The 23,566-nt window shown below is 40.0% G+C and overlaps 1 protein-coding gene across 1 annotated transcript in view; it reads right to left on the bottom strand.

The window, feature by feature from the left end:
• Window positions 1-6,735: 6,735 nt before the first annotated feature.
• LOC122099794 overlaps window positions 6,736-23,566 on the bottom strand; it is a 55,789-nt gene continuing 38,958 nt past the window's right edge. Inside the window, 6 exon segments of the mRNA XM_042670320.1 lie at window positions 6,736-7,908; window positions 8,012-8,291; window positions 8,293-8,866; window positions 8,869-10,002; window positions 10,005-10,285; window positions 10,772-11,593. Of these exon segments, the coding sequence (XP_042526254.1) occupies window positions 6,736-7,908; window positions 8,012-8,291; window positions 8,293-8,866; window positions 8,869-10,002; window positions 10,005-10,285; window positions 10,772-11,593 (4,264 nt within the window).

The following is a 23,566-nucleotide window of genomic DNA, read 5'->3' as shown; positions in this document are numbered from 1 at the left end:
TCTTAGGGTTCATTTCCCTAACATCACCTTATCTTATCTTTTCTGCTTGACTCAGACATATATTAGATGTTGCAAATAGGGGAAACCATGGAACCTCTGTTTCTTTGGGCCTGGCTTACTTCACTTAATATAAGTATTTCCAAGTCTTTTCATTTCCGAACAACTGGGGGAATGCCATTCTCTCTGATATAGGCATAGAATTCCATTGTGTATATATATACCACATTTTCTTGATCCAATCATCTACTGAGGGGTATTTGGGTTGGTTCCATATCCTAGATATAGTAAATAGTGCTGCAATAAACATAGTCGTGCTGGTAGCTTTAGTGTAGTCTTGTTTGTAAACATTTGGGTAAATGCCCAAAAGTGGGATTGCTGGGTCATAGGGGAGCTCTATGTGAAGTCTTTTGAGGAACCTCCATACTACTTTCCAAAGTGGTTGAACAAGTTTACACTCCCACCAACAATGAAGTATGGTTGCCTTCTATCTACATCCCCTCCAGCATCTGTTCTTTTTAGAGTTCTTGATTTTAGCCATTCTAAATGGAATGAGGGGGTATCTAAATGTCGTTTTGATTTGCATTTATTTTATGGCTAGGGAGGTTGAGCATTTCTTCATATGTCTATTGGCCATCCTCCTTTCCTCTTCAGAGAAGATTCTCTTTAAGTCTTTAGCCCACTTATTTATTGGGAAGTTGTTTCTTTAAAGATTTGTTGTTGGGGATTTAATTTTTTGAGTTCCAGGTATATTTAAGATATGAGACCCTTGTCCATTGTATGGCTAGTGAAGATCTTCTTCCATTCAGTGGGCTTTCTATTGATCTTGCTAGCTATGTCCTTTGCCATGCAGAAGCTCTGCAACTTCATGTAATCCCATTTGTCCAACTTTTCTTTGATGGTTGTGTTTCTGAGTCTATTAAGAAAATTTCGGCCAGTGCCAAGAAGACCAAGGGTTTCTCTTAATCCATCCTGTAATGTTTTCAGAGTGTCTGCTTTGACTCCGAGGTCTTTGATCCATTTGGAGTTGATTCTGGTGCAAGGTGATATATAAGGATCCAGCTTTAGTTTTCTACAAGTAGTTAACCAATTTTGCCAGCACCATTTACTGAAGAGACTCTCTTTCTATTTTTTTAGCTCTCTTATCGAAGATGAGATGGCTATAGGTCTCTAGGTTCATTTCTGTATTTTCCATTCCATTCCATTGATCCTGAGGTCTGTTCTTGTGCCAGTACCAAGCTGTTTTGAATACTATGGCTTTATAGTAGAGTTTGAAATTTGGTATTGATATTCCTCCAGCCTTATTCTTTCTGTTGAGGATCGTTTTTGCTCTTCAGGGTCTTTTATTGTTTCATGTGAATTTTTGGATTGCTTCTTCTATTTCCTTGAAAAATGAGGTTGGGTATAAGAGACCCTCCATCTAAGAAATGTCCAGGACCAGATGGTTTTACAGCAGAATTCTACAAGGACTTCAAAGCAGAGCTCACACCAATACTCCTCCAACTATTCAATGAAATTGAAAGAGAAAGCTCACTACCGAACACATTCTATGAAGCCATCATAATCCTCATCCCAAAACCAGGCAGGTTTCTTTGATGAACATTGATGCAAACCTTCTCAACAAAATTTTGGCCAATTGACCTCAGCAATCCATCCAAAAAATCCTACACCACGATCGAACAGGTTTCATTTCAGGTATGCAAAGCAGGTTCAATATACGTATCTCAAAAGATGCAGAAAGCATTTGACAAGATCCAACACCCCTTCATAATGAAGTATTACAATTTTAAAATCAACTCCTTTGTACATACATAATCTAATGTTCAAAATAATGAAAGCAATCAAGTTGTTTTTTTTCTCATGGTTGTGTAGACATTGTCCAATTACACAATGACTACTGTGAAACCCAGCCACATCCTAATTTCAAATTCTTTCAATGGGAAAATTTTTCAAAATCAGCATCAGTCTTCATTGGTTTGGGAGTACATAAAGATGGGGTTGATTCAAGTATGTGCACAAATGTATTTGGTCTAAATTTTATAATATATCAAAGGTAATTAAAGTGTATCGTGTTTTGTTATTTGTCTGTGTTCATCTGTGATAACTGGTCTTCAATAGTTGAATAAGTTTAATGTAAATAGTTCAAGGCACAGGACGATATGAGGGAATGTATGAAAAAATTTTCAAACTGGGATTCCTTCCTAGAGTAACTTATGTTAATAACATGCTGCTTATAGCTTCATTCTTTCAGTGTGAATTTTTGGTAGGACAATGTGAGTGTGTGTGTGTGTGTGTATGTGTGTGTGTGTATGGCTGAAATGTTCTGATCAGATACTAGGTTGTGAAATCAAACTAAAAAATGTGTATGACCTAATTTATCATTTGGTAAAAGTATTATAGGTTGGAGTCAAGACAATTTTTTAGGCTGGGAAAGTGGCTAAATATTAGAGTTCTTGCCAAGTATGCATGAGACTCTGGGTTTTATTCCTTGTAGAGAGCTAGCCTTGAGCTGAAGTATTGAAGGACAGTGTTAATGCCCAGATTTCAGCCCAATGACAGACAAAACAATTACATTTTTATAAGAAGGAAAAAGCTGACAAATTCGAACAGTTGTTACAAGTCTTTTTTAACATCTTCCTAATTACCATTATCGACTTCAACCCATTTAGCCTCTAAAAGCTTTATGGAATTTACAGGATGTACACATTTCAAGAAATGGTTATATGCAGTAGGCCAAAGGGGACTGATCTACCAGAGTTTGTTCCACTCATTAGCTATATTAAGTAAATATAACAATATTCATAGTCATGTTGGTATGTTTATTGTATACTAGTATGCAATCCTTTGGGTCAATGCAAAGGAACAGGATTGCTGATTGATACAGCAGCTCTGTTTTTAATATATGAGGAACCTCCAAAATGCTTTCCAAGGTGGTTGAATCTAGTCTACATTAATACAACAGAATAGCAGCGTTCCCATTTGGTCACATATGTGCCAGCTTCTGATATGATTTCTTTTTTTAACGTGAGGTAGTAGGAATCTCAGTGTAGTTTTCATTTGCATTCTTTTATTCCTGACTTTGTTTCAAATTTGCAGTCAAACTTGATGTTAATGTAAGGAAGTTCCTTTGCTCTATATTATCAATCTTTTAGGGTAAGAAAGATTCATTTGCTACCTGAGCAAGCTAATATCTAACCATTATTATTATCCACATTGATTCTTTTTTCCTTAGTAGGCATTTGCATATTACTAGCCACATTCAAGGATAACAGACGATATCAAGACATAGGACAATAAATTAAAATCTTAAAAGAGACATCATTAATATAAAATATTAATTCAATACAAGGTGCATCAAAGAGGACAAATTAAGGTTAAATTCACAAAAATCAACTGTGAGGAAAGAATAATTATCAGCCATTGTACTCAAAACTGTTCACTTGAGTTTGGGGTTGAATAAATATCTTACCAAAATTAAAAGTAAATCATGTCTTACAGCCATAACAAACCCTCATATTTCTTATCAGATTTCATGCATATAAATTCATGGTGATTGAAGGCACAAAGCTTCTGCATGACAAAGGACATAGATAGCAAGATCAATAGAAAGCAAACAGATTGTGAGAAAATCTTTACTAGCCATTTGATGGACAAGGGTCTCGGATCTAAAATATAATTAGAACTCAAAAAATTCAATCCTCCAACAACATATCCTTAAAAAAACAACTGAATTTCAAAGTGGTTGAACAAGGTTACATTCCCACCAACAATGGAGTTGGGTTTCCTTCTGTCCACAATCCCTCCAGCATTTGTTGTTATTAGAGTTTTTGTTTATAGACATTGTAACTGGGGTGAGGTGTTATCTCAATGTTGTTTTGATTTGCATTTCTTTTCTGGGTAGAGATGTTGAGCGTTTCTTAACGTGTTTATTGGCCATCCTTCTTTGCTCTTCAGAGAAGTTTCTCTTTAAGTCTTTAGTCCACTTATTTATTTGGCAGTTGTTTCAAAAGTAGTGTGGAGGTTGCTCAAAAGACTTCACATACAGCTCCTCTATAACTCAGCAATCCCACATTTGGTCATTTACCATAATGATTACAAACAAAACCATATTAAATCCACCAGCACAACTATGTTTATTGGAGCATTATTTACCATAGCCAAGATTGGAAACCAACCAAGATGCCCCTCCATAGATGAATGGATCAAGAAAATGTGGTATATATACAAAATGGAATTCTATGCCTTCATCAGAAAGAATGACATTGCCTCATTTGTAGGAACTGGAAAGACTTGGAAAAAATTATATTAAGTGATGTAGGCCAGGCCTGAAAGACCCCAGACTCACTGGGATACTTTCTTCAATGGGAGGGCACCCCAGGAACCAAGACCCCAAACCAGCAGATGCAACAAACAAGAGGAGTTTATTTGGCATTTGCAAAAAACGGACTCTCTTTCCAGGGCAGACAGGGAGCCCCGAGCAGTGGATACAGGCACTTTTAAAGGCAAAAACCACAGGATTAGCATAAAACACCAGGATTGGCTTAATTTAAAAATCATCATGTACTCCAGCAATCTTTTTTTGTGCGGGAAGTCTTGTAACACTCTTCGTAAACTGGTTGGCTCTCTAGGGGAGGCTTCCCTGGAGGGGAGTCCACATAGTTACAGGCTCATGATTGGTTGACATTTGACCTAGTTTGCTGGGCTTGCCAGATAGTCTTTATCTTGAGTCCCTTGCTGAGAGTTTTTACACAGGAATTTAGAAGAACATACTCTTTTGTTCTTTATCTATGTTTGCAGACCTTGTCCCAGGGCCTGCATCTGGACTCTGAAACTTTTTACTTATTTCCTGGGAGGGTCTGTGCTAGCGCAAGCAAATTTACAGAAGCAGAATTAGCAGTTAGTAAATTGTGAAATGGACATAGCCCAGATTTCAATCTTTCATTCCCTCCTCTTGTCTTTGCACTAATTTTAATCTTAAAATTTAGGGAGTTTCTATATCGTTTACAGGTGTGTCAATTGTCTGTAATGCTTGGTATTGTTGGGCTAATACCATGCCCTGCAAAACGGATAGCCTCTCATGGATAAACTGCAATAGCTTGTTAAGAATGCAAGGGCCAAAAGTGAAAAGCAATAGTAGGATGACGACAGGTCCTGCTATCATAAACAACAATGTAGTGAGCCAGGGGGATTTAGACCACAAACTTTCAAACCAACTGCTTTGATCAATCTTTTCCCAATTTAGCTCCTCCAGATGCTCACGGAACTTGGCCATGGAATCGCGAGCTACCCCGGTGTGATCAGCATAAAAACAGCATTCTTCTTTTAGGGCTGAGCACAACCCTCCATCCTTGATAAAAACTAAGTCTAAGCCTCTACGGTTTTGAAGCACTACCTCTGATAGGGAGGTGAGGGAGATTGTTAATGCCGAGACAGATTTTTCGATGGCCTTCAAGTCCTGTGTTACAGCAGCTTTTAATTGCTTTAGGTTTTGTTGACCTCCCACATATGCAGCCCCTCCCACTCTCACTCCCGCTATACCTACGGCGGTTCCAAATCCCATGAGGACAGCTAATGTTACACTGACGGGTTCCCTTTTGTATCTGTGGGTCAGGCCTTCCGCCAATTCTTCAAAGGATCGGGAGTCATGGTATATGACCAGAGGATAGAGGTGCACTAGAACACAAAAACCAGTCTGGTCTATCAACATTGGTGAGATGCACGGGGTTAACCCGGTGTCACATGCCCACCATCCCCCATCCGTGGGTGTCAGGTATTTGCCGGCAAAGACCTGAAACTTTTCCGTGAGAGCGCAGAACTGACTCTTTTTGGGGGGAGGAGTGCCGAGACATAGCCCTTGACCCGATACCTCAGCTAGAGTCAACTTGGTGCCCTGTCGTCCCCAAGGGCATGAGTCAGAATAGTTGTAGGTACCATTGTAAGCTGTCCCTTCATAATAAGGGGGTCCTCAGAAAGGCAGAGCTAACAGGACCGAGTGAGGTTACTTTTGGTAGAGTTGAGGGCAGAATAGTCTCCCTCTATTAAGTTGTATAAAGGGGGCATTAGGGGCAGGCTTGGGTTAGGGATGACCCGTGGGCGGGTGAGGTCGGGCTCCTGATTTATGGAAAAGGGCCTCTTTTCGAGGGTAGGGTTGGGTTCCAGGAGGTTGGGACCAGCACTCTGCACTTGGAGGCGGATCATCATAAGCCCGCTATTATCATAACCCCAATTATTTGTGCGCAGCCTGACTCCCCCGGTGAATCCAGTCACCCAGCCTAAGTTAGGCATTTGCCCCTTGGTGGTGAATTTTATAGTAAGCTTTACGCACCACCGGTAATATCCTGAGTCGGCGCATTTCCTTCATCATATCAAGGGCCAACTTTATAGCCCCAACTCTATCTGATCCCTTTTGTTGTCGCACTGGCCCTTTTGACTGTAATATAGTCCGAAGAGGAGGAAGGATTCCAGTAGGTGTCCCCACTAGTTTCACAACCCCAGGCTTTATAAAAATAATCTTTTTCTCCTTCATATTTGTACGTGAGAGAAGGGTCCTGGTGGTTGACGGGGCAGGCATAGACAGGGTAGCCTTGGCGGACTGCCTTTCCATATAAGGCATCCGCCTGATTAGAAACAGAAATGCAAAAGTTTGGTGTTAGGTTGGGCCACCATGTCCAAAGGGGGGCTATATTGGAGGCAGACCATATGATGCCCCCATGTTCATCCATCACTTGCCAAGTCTGGTTATAGAGAGAGTGTGGGTTTGTGCCCACCCAGGGGGTGGACTTTTTGTCCCTCCACTGCTTTTAAAATTATAGTAACAAGGAATATTAAACAGTTTTTAAGAGTCTTATCTTGAGAGCGTTTTGAGTGCGCTGCACCTTCCATTTCAGTGGCTCTGGGGGGGGGGTTCTTTTTGTCTTCAGGCGGCATTCGCTTGACTTGGGAGGCGTGGATCCAGGCGGCGATTCTGTCTACCTTTAGCACAGTGGGTGTGGTCAGCAGCACAATGTACGGGCCCTTCCACCATGTTTCGAGGGTCTTGGATTGGTGCCTCCTCACATACACCTCGTCGCCAATCTGGAAAGGATGTGCGACAGTGGAGCTCTCTGTGCTGTAGGCAAAGGCCAAAGGCTTCCACACTTGTCTCTGGATGAGTTGCAGAGCTTGCAGCCGCGCCTGTAACCTTTGGGTATTTGCAAAAGAATCAATGGCAGGGTCAAGGAAGTCCGCTATGGGAGGGGGCCCCCCATATAGGATTTCATAGGGGGTCAGTCCATGGCTTGCTGGAGTGTTCCGAGCTCGAAACAAAGCCATGGGGAGGAGTTGGACCCAATCTTTAGTGCCAGTTTCTAAGGCTAATTTAGTTAGGGTCTCTTTGATTGTTCTATACATCCGGTCTACCTGTCCTGAACTTTGGGGTCTATAAGCACAATGTAATTTCCAATCTATCCCCAAAAGCGTGGCCACCATCTGACTTACCTGGGAGACGAAAGCAGGGCCATTATCTGACCCTATTACCTTAGGGAGCCCAAATCGAGGAAAAATCTCTTCCAAAATCTTTTTGACTACTACTTGTGCTGTCTCTGGTTTTGTGGGGAAGGCTTGCGTCCAGCCAGAGAAGGTATCTACAAAGACTAGGAGATATTTAGCCCCATACTTGCCAGACTTGATTTTGGTGAAATCGACCTCCCTATTGGTGCCGGTCCATTCGCCTCTCATCCTGACTCCAGCGGGTGCTTGGAATCGGCCTGCATTAACCTTGGCACAGGGAACACAAGAGTCTATAACCTGTTTAATTATGTTTGACAGATCTGGAATGTAATGAAACTGTTCCTCTCTCTGTAGCATAGTCTCCAACTTTTTGTACCCCAAGTGACTCCATCTGTGTAAGTGGGTGACCAGCCTTTTCGCATCCTTTCGGGGCAATATAGTCCTGTTTTCATATTCCCAAGTCCCAGTCGAGTCGTTAAAAGTTGCCTTTAGCTTTTTGGCCACCTCTATGTCCTGATCTGAATACTGGAAGAGAGGTTTTTTTTTTTTTTGGCTGCCATTCTTGTGATGTGACTAAAGCAAAGGTTTGGTTCTGTAAGGCCGCTGCCTTAGCAGTTTCATCTGCCATCCTGTTTCCTGCCGCTACAGGGTCCCTCCCCACTTGGTGGCCTGGGCAATGGATGATGCTTACCTTTTTAGGCAGGAAAAGGGCTTGTAAGAGGTCTAAGATTTTCTTTTTGTTTTTAATGTCTTTTCCTGCTGAAGTCAACAGACCTCGCCTCCTATAGATCTCTCCATGGACATGCGGTAGCAAAGGCATACCGACTGTCTGTGTAGATATTAACTTTCTTTTCCCGGGCCTTTGTCAACGCCTGTGTCAGGGCAATGAGTTCAGCCCTCTGCGCTGATGTTCCGGGCTCTAGGGTCGATGCCCAGATGACCATGGTCCCATCCACCACTGCCACCCCCGCTTTTCGCTCACCATTATGTAGGAAACTGCTCCCATCCGTATACCAGGTGTGTTTAGCGTCCAGTAGGGGCTAGTCAGTTAAGTCCTCATGGGTTCCGTGCATCTCTGCCAGGATTTGATGGCAATTATGTTCGATGGTGAGGTGGGAATCTGAGTCCGGGAGTAGGGTTGCTGGGTTGAGAGAGCGTGGGGCCCCGAACTGAATTCGGTCGGGATTTAATAGCATTGTTTGGTAATGAGTGATCCGGGCATTTGAAAGCCAGCAGTCAGGGGGCTGGCGAATAACTGTCTCTATAGCATGGGGGGCCGTCACAGTTAAGGGCTGTCCCAAGGTTAGCTTATCAGAGTCTTTTACCAACACGGCCACAGCTGCAATAATAGGAAGACATAGGGGCCATCCAGCTGCCACAATTTTTTTGAGAAATAGGCCACTGGTCTTTTCCAGGGCCCTAATTTATGGGTCAGGACTCCTTTTGCAATTCTTTGTCACTCATCCACATATAGAGTGAAGGGCTTGGTCACATCCGGAAGGCCCAAGGCCGGAGCTGACAATAAGGCCTTTTTAATTTGATCAAAAGCCTGTTGTTGTTCCTTTTCCCATCGGAATGGGGTATTAGCCTTGGTAAGAGGGTACAGAGGAGCTGTCAGTTCAGCGAACCCTGGTATCCACAAGCAACAAAATCCAGCACTCCCTAAGAACTCCCTCAGTGTTCGAGCACTTGTGGGCAGAGGGATCTGGGTGATGGCTTGTTTGCAGCTCTCTGTTAGCCACCTCTGCCCTCCTTTTAGCTTGTAGCCTAGATAGGTTACTTGTTGGATACAGATTTGGGCCTTGTTGGCTGAGGCTCTATACCCTAACTCCCCCAGTCTCTTTAAAAGGGCCCAAGTACCTTTTAGATGATCATCTCCAGTCTCATCTGCTAGAAGTAGATCATCTACATACTGTAGAAGGGTGAATTTGGGAAGGTTGACTCTGAAATCAGCCAGGTCCTGGTGTAGAGACTCATCAAACAGGGTCGGGCAGTTTTTGAATCCCTGCAGCAATCTCGTCCAGGTGAGCTGTCCTGAGAAACCCGACTCTGGATCTCTCCATTCAAAGGCGAAGATCGGCTGACTGTGAGGGCTCAGTCTCATGCAAAAGAAGGCATCCTTTAAATCTAGCACTGTATACCATGTGCGACTTGGAGGCAGCGTACTCAGCAAGTTGTAGGGGTTAGGCACTGTAGGATGTATCTCCTAAGCCCTCCGGTTTACTTCTCTCAAGTCTTGCGCCGGATGGTAGTCTCCCCTTCTGGGTTTTTTGGCGGGTAATAAGGGAGTGTTCCATGGGAATTGGTAGGGTTTTAGGATACCCAATTGTAACAGTCTTTGTATTTGTGGCCTAATTCCATTTTTAGCTTCCCTGCTTAGTGGATACTGACGTATCATCACCGGGACAGCCGAGGCCTTAAGTCCGATGACCAGAGGAGGCTGGTTTGCAGCCAACCCTATTCCTGCCATCTCCGCCCAAGCCTGGGGAAAATCTGACAACCACTGGGGGTCGATCGGGGCCACTGGGGGCTTTCATGTAAATGATGTTCATCTTCCAGGCATAAAGTTAGGACCTGGAGAGGCTGTCCTTGGGGACCCCTAACAGAGGCCCCTTTTTCTTGAAAATGGATCTGGGCTCCTACCTTTGAGAGGAGGTCTCTCCCCAACAATGGATAGGGGCAGTCTGGGACCAGGAGAAACAAGTGTGTGACCAGCCCTGTTCCGAGATGTACTTTTTGCTCGGTCGTCCACCGATACAGTTTTCCTCCAGTGGCTCCATGTACCCAGGACGTTTTAGTACTTAGGGGACCTTTTGGTTGGGTCAGTCAGTACCGAGTATTGGGCACCTGTGTCAACCAAGAAGGTTACTGGTTCCTGCCCACTCAACGAGTTACCCGGGGCTGGGGGGGGGGGCTCCTGGCCCTGACTGTCCTAGTCATCACCTTCCAGTGACAACACCTGTGCCCATCTTCGGGACCCTCTGGCCTGTCTCTTGTTTTTAGGACAGTCTTTGGCCCAGTGTCCAATTTCTTTGCAATACGCACATTGTTCCCGGCTCAATTGGGTCTCTTTTCGTCTCCCAGGTCCCTCACTGGCCTAGTCTCTCTCTCTCCTGGGTGTCGAACTATGGTGGCCAAGATTCTACTTAACTCTTTGGTATGTTTCTTTTCTCGCTTGTCCTCTCTATCCTCCTGCAACTTACACAATCTTTCTTCTTTTTCTTCCTGGGTTTCCCTCTTATTAAAAATTTTTTCTGCTTCTTTGACCAAGTCTTGCAAAGTATACCCCTGAAGCCCCTCCAACCGCTGCAGCTTAGTCCAAATGTCCGTGGCCGACTGCCCGATAAATGACTTAATGACATCGGATTGTCTGTCTGCAGCAGAGGGGTAAAAGGGTGTATAATTACGGTACCCTTCCATTAGTCTTTCTAAAAATCCCACAGGCATTTCCTCAGAACCTTGCACTATCGCACGTACCTTGGCCAAATTAGTGGGGCAACTTCCTGCCCCTTTGAGACCCGCCAACAGAACCTGGCAATAAAGACAGAGCCGCTTCCTACCAGCAACAGTGTTGAAGTCCCAGTTAGGGCGAGTCAAAGGGAACACTTCATCGATCTCATTTGGCAACTGTGTTGGTCTGTCATCTTGTCCTGGAACATTTTTACGAGCCTCTAGGAACACCCGCTGGCGTTCGTCTGTAGTAAGGAGGGTCTGTAAGAGTTGCTGACAATCGTCCCAGGTGGGCTGGTGGGTTAGCAAGATGGATTCAATCAAGCCCCTCAGGGCTTGAGGGTCTTGGGAAAAGGGTGGGTTATGGGTTTTCCAATTATATAAGTCTGAAGCAGAAAAAGGCCAATACTGAACTTGGCTGGCCACTGTCAGGAGAGGGAAGGCATGAGCCGTCCAGACTCCTTTGCTTTCTCCGTCCCGATCAAGGCGGAGGTGCAGGCAGCTGCTGGGAGGTGGCGAGGGCGCTCTGGGCACTGATGGCTCAGTGGAGTCGGGTGAGGGAACAGGTGGGGTAAGGGAGCCCCTAGCAGCCCTCCGTGTTCTTCCACTGGAGCAGGCTGGGGATAAGGCGGCAGAGGGTCTGGCATTTGTGGGCGTTCTAACAATAATAAGTCCGTCTGATTATCAGACAGAACGGGGGGGGGGGGGGGGACTCGAAGAGGAGGGGGAAGAGTCCTTTGCTCTAAGCTCTGACAATTCCTTTAGGGGGTAGAGGGAGGACTGGGATAAGGGAGGGAGAAGAGGAGTGAGGGGAGTGGGTGGGGAGGGGGGAGGCGGGGGAGGACAGATGGGCTGGGTGGGGGCAGGAGGAAGAGGGACAGGGGAGAGGCAGAGGGTGAAGGGGCTGGAAGGGAGATGGGAGAATGGGAGAGAAAAGGCTTAATCCATTTCGGGGGATCTTGGGCAAGGTTTGCCCAAGTAACTATGTAGGTCACCTGATCAGGGTATCCGTGAGGGCTGGACTGGAAAACTCGAGCATTCACCTGTAAAACAACATCAAGATTGACAGAACCCTCCTTAGGACACCCCACGTTGAGGGCAGGCCATTCGGAGGAACAGAAAGTAATCCACTTCTTTTTCCAGACCTCCAACAACAGGTTGTGCGCCCGGGCCGAGATTTCTTTCCAGTGATCTAGAGTCAGGCTTAAAGGGGTTGTTAGTTGTTGTCCCATTTCTTTGAAGGCCACAAGACAGACAACAAAGACAATCAACGCTAAACAGACACAGACGAGACTAGACAAAGGCCGAGTGGTGCCCGAGTGAGTACAAATGAGGAGGGAAACTTCAGAAGGGAGAGGCTGGCCGTGGCTTAACTCCCCAGAACAAAGAGACACTCAGATCTTGTCCCTCCTCCAAACGACCCTAGACAGTACTTCAGGGTGGGACCAGGGTACAGGGCACGTCTGCTTTTCCCTCTGGCCCAAATACAAATTCAAATACAAGTCCTGTACAGGTGCTTTTGGATCCCCAAAAAGTAAAACAAAGAGGACAAGCATGGAAAACACAGAAAGTTAGAGCTCTGTCTTACCTCCAACTGGTCTTGAAATTTTGGGTCTGGGGGTGCCTGATCCCGGACGAGCCCCCAACCTGAAAGACCCCAGACTCACTGGGATACTTTCTTCAACGGGAGGGCATCCCAGGAACCAAGACCCCAAACCAGCAGATGCAACAAACAAGAGGAGTTTATTTGGCGTTTGCGCAAATGGACTCTCTGTCCAGGGCAGACAGGGAGCCCCGAGCAGTGGATACGGGCACTTTTAAAGGCAAAAACCACAGGATTAGCATAAAACACCGGGATTGGCTTAATTTAAAAATCATCATATACTCCAGCAATCATTTTGTTGTGTGGGAAGTCTTGTAACACTCGTTGTAAACTGGTTGGCTCTCTAGGGGGAGGCTTCCCTGGCGGGGTGTCCACATAGTTACAGGCTCTTGATTGGTTGACATTTGACCTAGTTTGCTGGGCTTGCCAGATGGTCTTTATCTTGAGTCCCTTGCTGAGAGTTTTTACACAGGAATTTAGAAGAACATACTCTTTTGTTCTTTATCTATGTTTGCAGACCTTGTCCCAGAGCCTGCATCTGGACTCTGAAACATTTTACTTATTTCCCGGGAGGGTCTGTGCTAGCGCAAGCAAATTTACAGAAGCAGAATTAGCAATTAGTAAATTGTGAAATGGACATAGCCCTGATTTCAATCTTTCAGGCCAAAGGAACAGGTTCCATGGTTTCCCTTATTTGCAATAACTAGTATATGTCTGAGACAAGCAGAAAAGTTCAGATAAGTTCATGTTAGGTGAAATGAACCCAAGATAAATATTCAAATTTTTTCTTTCTTGCGATTGTTTCTAATATATTTAGAACATTATTTCCTTGATGCTTTGTATGTCCCTCCCCCACGGTATAACTCCTGCTTTCACTGTATTTGTTGTTGGTGTAATTTCTGTAGGGTAAGGGAAAAAAGAAACTGTTTCAATAGGGATACAGGAGGACCCCTTGAAACAATGAGAATTAGTTATGTTGAAAAAAGAACTTTATAACTTTGGTAGTGTGGGAGTGGGGGAGTTGAGGTGGCAGGGCAGATGGGAAGGGATGTTAAGGGGAAACAATGGAGGAGGCAACAATGCTTCATAAGAAATGTACTCATTACCTTGCCCATGTAATTGAAACCCCTCTGTATGGAATTTTCACAATGAAATTTTTTAAAAAAAGAACGAAAGAAACAACTGCCTGGTCAAGAAGTAGGCCAAATACTTGAAGTGAAACTTCACTGAAGGGGAAATTAGAAAGGCCAATATACATGTGAAGAAATGCACAACTTCTATAACAACTACTAAATATCCCCATGCAGCTGATCACTTGTATGGTGTATATGGATACACCATTATATGTTATAGACTGTGATAGACAATTTGTTCCAGGAAAGTTAGAATGAACTTGTGACTTTAAATGAGCATTATTATTCCACAATACTGTGAAATTTGGGAAATTATGTAATCACTTAATCACAATTAAAAAAAAAAACCTCGGGGAAGGTAGGGAGGGAAGGGTTAGTAGGGGGAAAACAATGGAGGGGGTAACAATGCTCAATAGGTAGTGTACTCATTACCTTTCTCATGTAACTGTAACCCTCTGTATAGTATCTTTACAATAAAAAATTAAAAGAAAGAAAAGACTGCACATAGAGCTCCCCTATGACCCATCAATCCCACTTTTGAGAATTTACCCAAATGATCATGAATAAGACCATACTATGCCTACCACACAACTATGTTTCTCACAGAATTATTTACCATAGCTAAGATAAGAAAGCAAGCCAGATGTCACTCAGTAAATGAATGGATCAAGAAAGTGTGGCATATATACATATGTAATATACATATATATGTATATTATACATATATGTACATATATGTCTATCTGTATATATATATGTATATATATATATGAATTTTATGCCTTCATTAGAAAGAATGACCACCCCATTAGGTAGGAAACAGAAAGACTTGAAAAAAATTATATTAAGTGAAGTAAGTCAGGCCCAAAGAAACATAGGTCACATGGTTTCCTTTATTTGGAATAACTAGTATAAATTTAGGACAAGCAAAAAGGTCTGAAGCTAAATAAACATGTATAGGCATAGAGAGAGAGAGACTCACACACACAAACACACACATATATACATATATATGATATATATATGTATAGTTATGATATATATACCTATATATTTACATATATAAGTAAATAGAGATATATGAAGTTGTTAAGAGAAATGAACCTGAAGATAGGAACACGTGCTATTGTTTTTAATGTGTTTAAAACGTAGTATGCGCTTTTTTGTTTCTTTGGTATGCTCCCCTCCCCCCCCCACACACAATATAACCCTTCTTTTCACTGAATTTGATTCCAGTGTCCTGGCTGTTGTATATATATTTTTCTAATTTGGGGAGGGGAAGGGAAAAAAATCAGAATGCTTAAATTGGCATACAGGTTGAACCAATGTAACAAGGAGATGTCGAATGCCTTATGTTGAAAATGAACTTTACAACTTCAGTGTGGGGAAGAGTTGGGGAGGTCAGGAAAGAAGCAATGGTAGGAGCAAAACAAAGGAGGCAATAATGCTCGATAAAAATGTACTAATTACCTTACTCATGTAACTGTCACTCCTTCGTACAGTATTTTTACAGTATTCTTGCTCATGATAAGCACAGCACGTTTGATGTACACTATAGTTATTTGCATTTCGATTTTGGCAAGAGATATTAAATATTTCCGCATACATCTATTGGTCATTTTTATTTCATACCGATCAGAATCTCTTGGATAATTTAGAAAACTTATAAATGGGGTGGTTGTTTCTTAATGAATTTTTTTAAGATTTTTTATTTTAAAAATACTGTACAGAGGGGTTTCAGTTACATGAGCAAGGTAATGAATACATTTCCTATCAAGCATTGTTCCCTCCTTCTTTGTTTTTCCCCTACCATTCCTTGCTCCCACATCCACAAGTAAACCCCTCCCCCTCCAGCCTAAATTGTAAAAATTGTTTTTCAACAGTCTTGTACATCTCATTCATACAATGGGCCAACTTATATCCCTCCTTAGTCATTCTCTTTTTTTTTTCCTTCCCCTCCTCAAATAGAGAAGATGCACGGCACTGACATCAAATAGAGTGAAAACATGGATAATAATGTGGGAAGGAACAAAAAAGCAACAAAAAAAATCACATGGTACCTTATGAATCTGTTAGAAACACTAGTAAGTAAGAAAAAACCACTTGTGTCCCTATCTTGGAGTTCATTTCACTTAACATCATTTAATCTTGTCAAATGTACATAGCTTTTGAACTTTTGCCTGTCCCAGACATGTACTATTCATTGCAAGTAAAGGAAACGATGGGACGTATGTTTCTTTGGGCCTGGCTTACTTCACTTAATATAATTTTTTCCTTGCCTTTACTTTTCCTAACAAATGTTTTCTGATGGAGGCATAAATTTCCATTGTGTGTGTGTATGTGTGTGTGTGTGTGTGTGTGTGTGTGTGTGTGTGTGTGTGTGTGTGTGTGTGTGTGTGTGTACCACATTTTCCTGACCCATTCATTTACTGAGGGGGATCTGTGTTGATTTCTTTTCTTATCTATCGTAAATAATGCTGCTTTAAACAAAGTTGTTCTGGTAGGATTAGTACGGTCTTGTCTGTGATCATGTGCTGGGTCATAGGGCAACTCTATTCGGAGATTTAGGATCCTCCATACTGCTTTCAAAATTGGTTTAACAAGTTTATACTCCCACCTACAATATAGTAGAATTTCCTTTTGCCACAACCCTTCCAGCATTTCTTGTTATTAAAGTTCTTGATTATAGTCATTCCAATTGGGATGAGGTGGAATCTCAATGTTGTTTGTTTGAATTTCTTTTATGGCTATAGAGTTTGAACATTTCTTCATGTGTGTACTGGTCATTGATATTTCCTCTTCAGAGAAATGTCTATTGTGTCTTTATCCCACTTAATTATCAGGCAGTTTTCTCTCTGAGGATTTGTGAATTTGTTATTGAGGAAATTTAATTTTGGGAGCTCTGTCACCCTTGCATGTTTTATAGTTAGAGTTCAATAGATTGTCTCCCAAATGGTGGGTTTATTACACATATTTCTCTTGCTACCTCTGAATATTGCCATGCAAAATTCTCCAGTTGAACAAAATCCCTTATATTCTGCCCTCCTTTGATTCGTTGTGACTGGATTGTTATGTAGTAAATTTTGACCTGATTTCGAAGTTCAATATGTCATCCCCTAATCCATACTATCATATTTCATGATACATAAACCTACTTTGAGGCCTTTGTTTCATTTAGACTTGGCTCCAACTTAAGTTGAAATATAAAGTTCTACTTTAAATTATTCATACATGTATAGCTATTTTTATCTGCACCATATTGAGAGGAGTTTCCCTTTCCTCTATCTGATGCTTTTGGCACCTTTATCAAAATTTAGGTGGCCATAAATCTCTGGGATGATTTCTGTGTCTTTAATGCTATTCCATTGGTCTTTAGGCCTGTTTATGTGCCAATTCTAATTTTATATATGTATGTATATATATGTCTGTACACACATCTGTGTGTATATGTGCATATGTTTGCATATATCTATATTGTATGTGTGTGAGTGAGTTTTTGTGTATTTTGAGGTTTTTCTCTGTGTTGTATAATAGAGTTTGCAGTGGAGTATTTATATTCTTGCTATGAATTTCCTGCTAAAGGTTGCTTTCTGGTTCATCTACATTTCTATTTGACTTTTTATTACATATTCTCTTCCATTAAATTATGTTTTAGGGATGTTGATCAGTACTGCTTTGAATTTGGAGGTAGTAGCTTTTGAGAATTTCCCAAATTTCTCAATGTCAATACTTCAAATACAGGAGCATGTATGGTTTTCTCATGTTATTAAATATGCTTCAATTTCTATTTTCAGATGATTGATGTGTACCCACAGAGGTCCTTCACTTCCCTGCTTACGTGAAGTCATAAGTATTTTCTTTTGGAGGCTATCACAAAAGAAGGTCTTTTTGTGGTTAAGCTTCATTCTTTTCATTTTGGGCATACTGAAATGATTTATTTGAGTTCATTGTAAACTCTGTTACTTTGCCAAAAGATTAGAACAGCCAAAGGATTGTGATTGTAGTGTATAAGTCTTTCAATACAGAATCAAGTTATCTGCAAAGAAATAGAGAGGGGATACAATTACATGAGCAAGCTAATGTGTAATTTTCTTATCAAGCATTGTTGCCTCCTCCTTCGTTTCCCCTTACCATCCCTATCGTTCCATTCTCCCCACCCCCACCCAAAGTTGTGAAGTTCCTTTTTGAACATAATGTCTTATACATCTCATTTTTGCAAGTGGTTTACCTGTATCTCCATTTAAATAATTTGTTTTTTTCCCTTCCTCTCCCCAAATTATACCAGTATTATTTCAGTTAGGAATTCCTATTGTATACTGAAAAGCTTTGCGGAGCAGGGATTCATTCTCTCATTCCTAATTCTGGACATGTATTTTCCTTTCACCATTAAGTGTAAGGGAACAGTCAGATTGTCATAGAGATTCTTTATTATATCGAGGAATATTTCATATGTTTCTTTTATCTCCCTAATTGTCATGATAAGGTTTCATGGGATCTTATCAAATGACTTTTGACAGCTATACGCATGATCTTGTGATTCGTGTGCTTCTTCCTACTGATGAACTGAATTACATGGGTTGACTTGAATATGTTGAAGCAACTTTCCCCTCTGCTATGATTCCCCTTCTGTCAGAATTTGTGGGTTATTTTTATTAGTTCTTCATGTCAGTTCTATAGAAATTTATTGAGAAAGTTTGCACTGAAGTTCAAGCAAGAAATGTTTCTACAGTTCTTTTACTGATGAATCCATATGAGGTTTTTGGTTAAGCAATATACTGGCATCATACATCAAGTTCATTGTATAAGTTCACTGTCTGCTATATAGAAGATTTTAAGAGGCTTATATTAGGTTAGCCTTTGAAGGACTTCCAGAAATGACCTGTAAACCTTTTTGTCTAATTTTTTTTCTAATTTTTCTAATTTTGTCTAGGGTTTTATTTTACTAGCTTTTCGCAATATTCTCTTATCCTCTTCTGTATCTTGACTCTGTCATGAGGTTAAATATCTCATCTCCGGTGTTACTCATTTGTGTACATTCTCTCTCTCTGTCCCTCTTGTCTCAGACTGCCTCTGCTTTCAGATTTGCTAAGGGTTTGTCAGTTTTTTAATTTTTTTTCCACCTAACTTACTGCTGGCTTATTCAGTCCTTGTTATCATTTTGATGATTGTCATTTTTAATTCTATTTTAATTAGAAGCAGTTCGGTCCATGTATTCCCGTGGTGGATTTATTTCCTCTTCCACGTCTATTTAGTTTAAACCAGAGAATTTGAGGAGATAGAAACAAAGATCATTCTAAGATTTATTTTGATGACTTGTCATTAAACTTTATTAAGTTTTGCTATTACGTATAGTAAGCGAACATTCTACAGAAGAACTGTGGCCTTCCAAATCATGAAGTCATTTCTTTTGCCATCACTCTCTGAATGGTGCTGCAATTGTCCAATTGATACATTAACTAATTGACAGATTTTTCTAAATTCACCATAGAGGAATTTCAAAATTGTTTGGTCCTAGAAATACTAGGATATATGCTGTCATATTACAAAACAAGATATTCATATTTCTCCTTTTACAGGGTCTAGTTACTTCCATGAAGCAATGCAGTTAAGAATGTTTCTACAAATTGAAAGAGAGTTCCATTATCAACATTTTAACTTCTATGAAGTCAAAATACACTCAATGTTTTTGATGAAAATTCTCTGTAACTAACACTAATATAATTCTTGCAACTTCTCAATCAATCATGGGAAAAAAGAAGGATAGAGATAGTATGGTAGCCTCAAACTGACAACTTCTCCTACATAGGAGTACACATTCCCAATAGAGTTTCAGATTTTATTGTCTACTTTTCTATCTGTAACATTTTTTCTCTTCTTGATGTAGGAGTTACATATTCTAGTCAAATAATTTAGCCTCAAACTTTTAGATGTGGTCCTAGAGTTTCATGAAACTATACAAAGAATGCCATATATTTTTATATTCATCAATAGGTGATATTATTTTTCTTTATTATTACATTTTAATATTACTTCAGAATAAGGCACTTCAGACAATCATCTGCATTAATAACTCTAAAGAACCTTCACATAATTTCACATGAAAAAATATGATTTAGTATAACAGAGTACTGATCAATACACATTCAAGCATATAACTCCAAGATAAAAATTATAATGAACAATAAAATGATATGTAGCTATTGAGAGCATATCTGGATGGATGCCTAGTTGAAAAAAGGAATATATTCTATATATTAGTTATTGAAGTAAATTAAGTCTTTATTGGCAAGAAGAATGACATACATGCAGTGTGAAATATTTTAATAATAATATATACTTGCAAAATTTCATCCAATTATTGTCATTTATATGTTGCCAGAATTGAAGACACGGCTTTTCTTTTTTCCCTTCTATTCCAGCTTCAATAGAGAATTTGATGATTTCAAGTATCATCCAGACTACTTAACACTTGAGGCCCAATTGTTCTGTGTCAAAGTTGGTTGGCAAGTTTCATGCAGAGACTAGTATTCCGATTGTCTCTCTCCACATACATTAGAATTCTAAACCATACTCCTCAAGCTTATTTTTTTTTTTGCTGTGATAAATGCTATAACATAACTGTAAATTTCCCTCCTCTGATTTTATTTCTAGACAAAAAATGGAAGAGAATAATGGGGTGTAACTTGTGCATAGCAATAAATAATCCAAGGAAAGGTGTAATATCTGCTAGGAGAATCGTGAACAACACAGAAAATTCAAACAAGGCACACATCTTAAAATAACACACTTGCCATGAAATTCATTGAATAAAAGAATAGTGACCAACCTTGTTAGGTTGTTTTATGTTTCAGTTGACTGAAGCACAAGTTGATCTGAGAGTTCTGAGGTCATTAAAAGGAAATGGCCAGTCTTTTCCCTATCACAATGAAAAAGACAAAACTCAAGGACATAGTCAAAAAGGATACAATTGGTTGTAACCCAGGCAATGAGGATGTTTTCTTCCTTCTTCTGGGAGGATCCTGCTTTACTTTAGGTGATATCAACAAAAATGTATCATTTGTGCACCTTCCAAATACTATTTCTATAGGTCATTTGGTTCTTGGTTGTTTCTACCTTAACAAATGATATTATTCTTCTATTTCCACTTTCCCATCTGTGTTTTGATGGCAGTTTCTAAAAATTGCAGGTTTTGTCCTATATGTACAGCAACACCACAATGCTTCTGTTTCTATCAGTTTAGAAAATTGCCTTCTCAAACTCGTATAAATGGAAATGTTACTAATATTTATGTTATAGTTTTGAAAACAAGATGTTCATATGTCTTCTCGTGTGCAATTCTGATTTGTATATTAAGAAGTTTGTTACATTTAAAAGAAAGTTCTAACAAAAGCTTTTGATTGTCAATATTCCCAAATTTTACTTTCCATTCCTTTAAGAATCTGCTTTAAGATATTCTTGTGTGATGAACGCAGGTGTCTCATGCCTGTAATTCTAGCTAATCAGGAGGCTGAGATCTGAGGATCCCGACACAAAGCAAGCTCGAGCAGGAAAATCTCTGAGGCTTTCTTTTTTTGGAGGTGCGGGGTCCAGTCGTGGGGCCTGAACTCTGTCTCTCAGCTCTGCAGCTCAAGGCTAGTGCTCAACCATTTGAGCCACAGTGACAACTCCGGCTTTTTTCTTTTTGCTTATTAGGTACTTAGGAATCGAACCCAGAGCCTCAGGCATGCAAGGCAAGGCTCTACCACTGAGCCAACTTCCAGCCCCCTATATTCAAACCTTTCTATGTGTCAGTTTCTTCATGGAATTCTCTCATGCATATTTCTGAAGCATTTGGTTGGACCTTGTGCAATCTTGTTACAACTTATGCCTCCTTGGATGTAAAAACAAAATTTTTGTTACATTAATTTGGGAAGCATGAATGTTCCCGTTATTTTAATGTGATCAACACAAAAGAACATATATGCAATTTGGCACCTTGCCATAAAGTTTAAAGTAAATCATTATTTGCATGACTTCTGCCTATACTCCTCACTTCTTATCATGCAATTAGAATAACTATTAATTTCTCTAACACATAGAGAGCTTACACATATTGATATTCCCTTTCACCAGAGTTCTGTTGATACAGGTGAGTTAAAAAAATTTTTTAACAAGAGCCAGTCTTTAGAAACTCCTAATGTTTCACTGTCCAATTGCAATACTCACATCGAAAGATATTAATATATTTATGAAAGTAAAATTAATCCTACACCGTTATATATCTCTCCCTATTATCACTATGTATGTGAGGTTAATACTTTAAAAATTTGCATGTTTCACATGTATAAAGATTAAACATATGGGCATCGTTACGCATGACACATCTGTTGTTATTATGTTAAAGACTTTGTATCATATCACTTCACTTGAAAATTTTTTGAATATTGATATAATTCTTGATGAATTCATCTTAGTATTTTCACCCAGATCGCTTCACACTGTGATGTGCAAGAGCTTAGGTAATGAGCAAATTTTAAATATGAATAAACTGCCAGGGTTTTGACAGAATTATTCTATCACAGGTGATCACTGAGTAAATGGTGAAAGTTGTATGATCACTTTAGATTGCAGTAATTACTCGAAGTAAAATACGAGCTACAAATAGAACACATGTCAAATATTTTAATAAGGTGATTTGTGAAGACCTCTATTGAACCTAGCAATATATATATATTTATACTATGTGGTGAAATTCATAAATTTTAGAAAACATTTTACACCCCATTACAACTATGGGCAAGTTCAACTTTCACCCACACACACCACCAAAAAAGAATGGTATATAGAACAAAGTTCCTGAGAAGTTCTTTATCCAAGTATGAATCACAATTTTAACACGATACCTCAGTTACTTTCTTTCATTTTATTGTCACTTCAATGAATTACTGCTTATATTAAAGATGATAAACTTTACCAATTTTGGATGAACATTCCACTTTAATAAAAGTGTATTGTTGTTGTTAGTATTATTATTGTTTTTATTTTTTTCTTTTTGTCTTAGGCCACTTTTGTTTCCAAACAACAATGTAATCTTCTCAATTCATAACATATGTTTTGTATTTCAAATCAGAATGTACTCGACAAGATGTTTTCAGCGGATTAAGTCATTCTGAATATTGATACAGGGGAAGTTAACATTATATTTGACTGAATTGCTTTTCACTTTTCTTCATGAATCAAATTAAACCCTTGAATATAAAAAAAAAAGAGCATCATTCTTTAACACAGTTTGGTCAACTTAGCATTTAGTAAGTAATACAGTATAATGTCAAACAGTATATTTATATCCTTCAGGAAATGCTAATTTCCTTGGGGAACTTAAAAAGAACAAAAATCTCACAATGCAATGATAGTCACATGTGATAATAAAGCTACTTCAACCTCATACAGATAATAGGGCATTTGAAAACCATAATCAATTTGTTTTTTTGTTTTCTGTTGCTAGTTTTTTTTGCCTTGTATTTTTAAAATCATTTTCTTCAAAAGATGCTTTATAGAAAAAATACATTCAAGTCAGTAATGGTGCATTACTTGTCAAGCACTATTATCCCTTCTTTCTTTTTTTCTTCTATCTTTTACTTCACCCACCTTCACAACTCTTCCTCCACCACAAAGATGCGAAGTTTATTTTCCATATAGTGACTTGTGAATATCTTTATTCCTATGGGTCAGGGGTGACAATTACAAGGGAAAGGTAATGACTTCATTTCTTATCAAACATAGTTGCCTTCTCCTTTGTTTCCCCTTCCCATCTTCCCCGCTAATACCCACAGACACCCCCTAACACACCACCCTTACCCCCGACCAAAGAAGAAAATAAAGTTAAATTTTGCAGTTACTTCTACCTCTCATAGAT

Source organism: Dipodomys spectabilis, unplaced genomic scaffold (assembly GCF_019054845.1).
Source record: "Dipodomys spectabilis isolate Male_0828 unplaced genomic scaffold, ASM1905484v1 ptg000533l, whole genome shotgun sequence".
Taxonomy (NCBI): domain Eukaryota; kingdom Metazoa; phylum Chordata; class Mammalia; order Rodentia; family Heteromyidae; genus Dipodomys; species Dipodomys spectabilis.
This window is presented reverse-complemented; position numbering and strand designations above follow the sequence as displayed.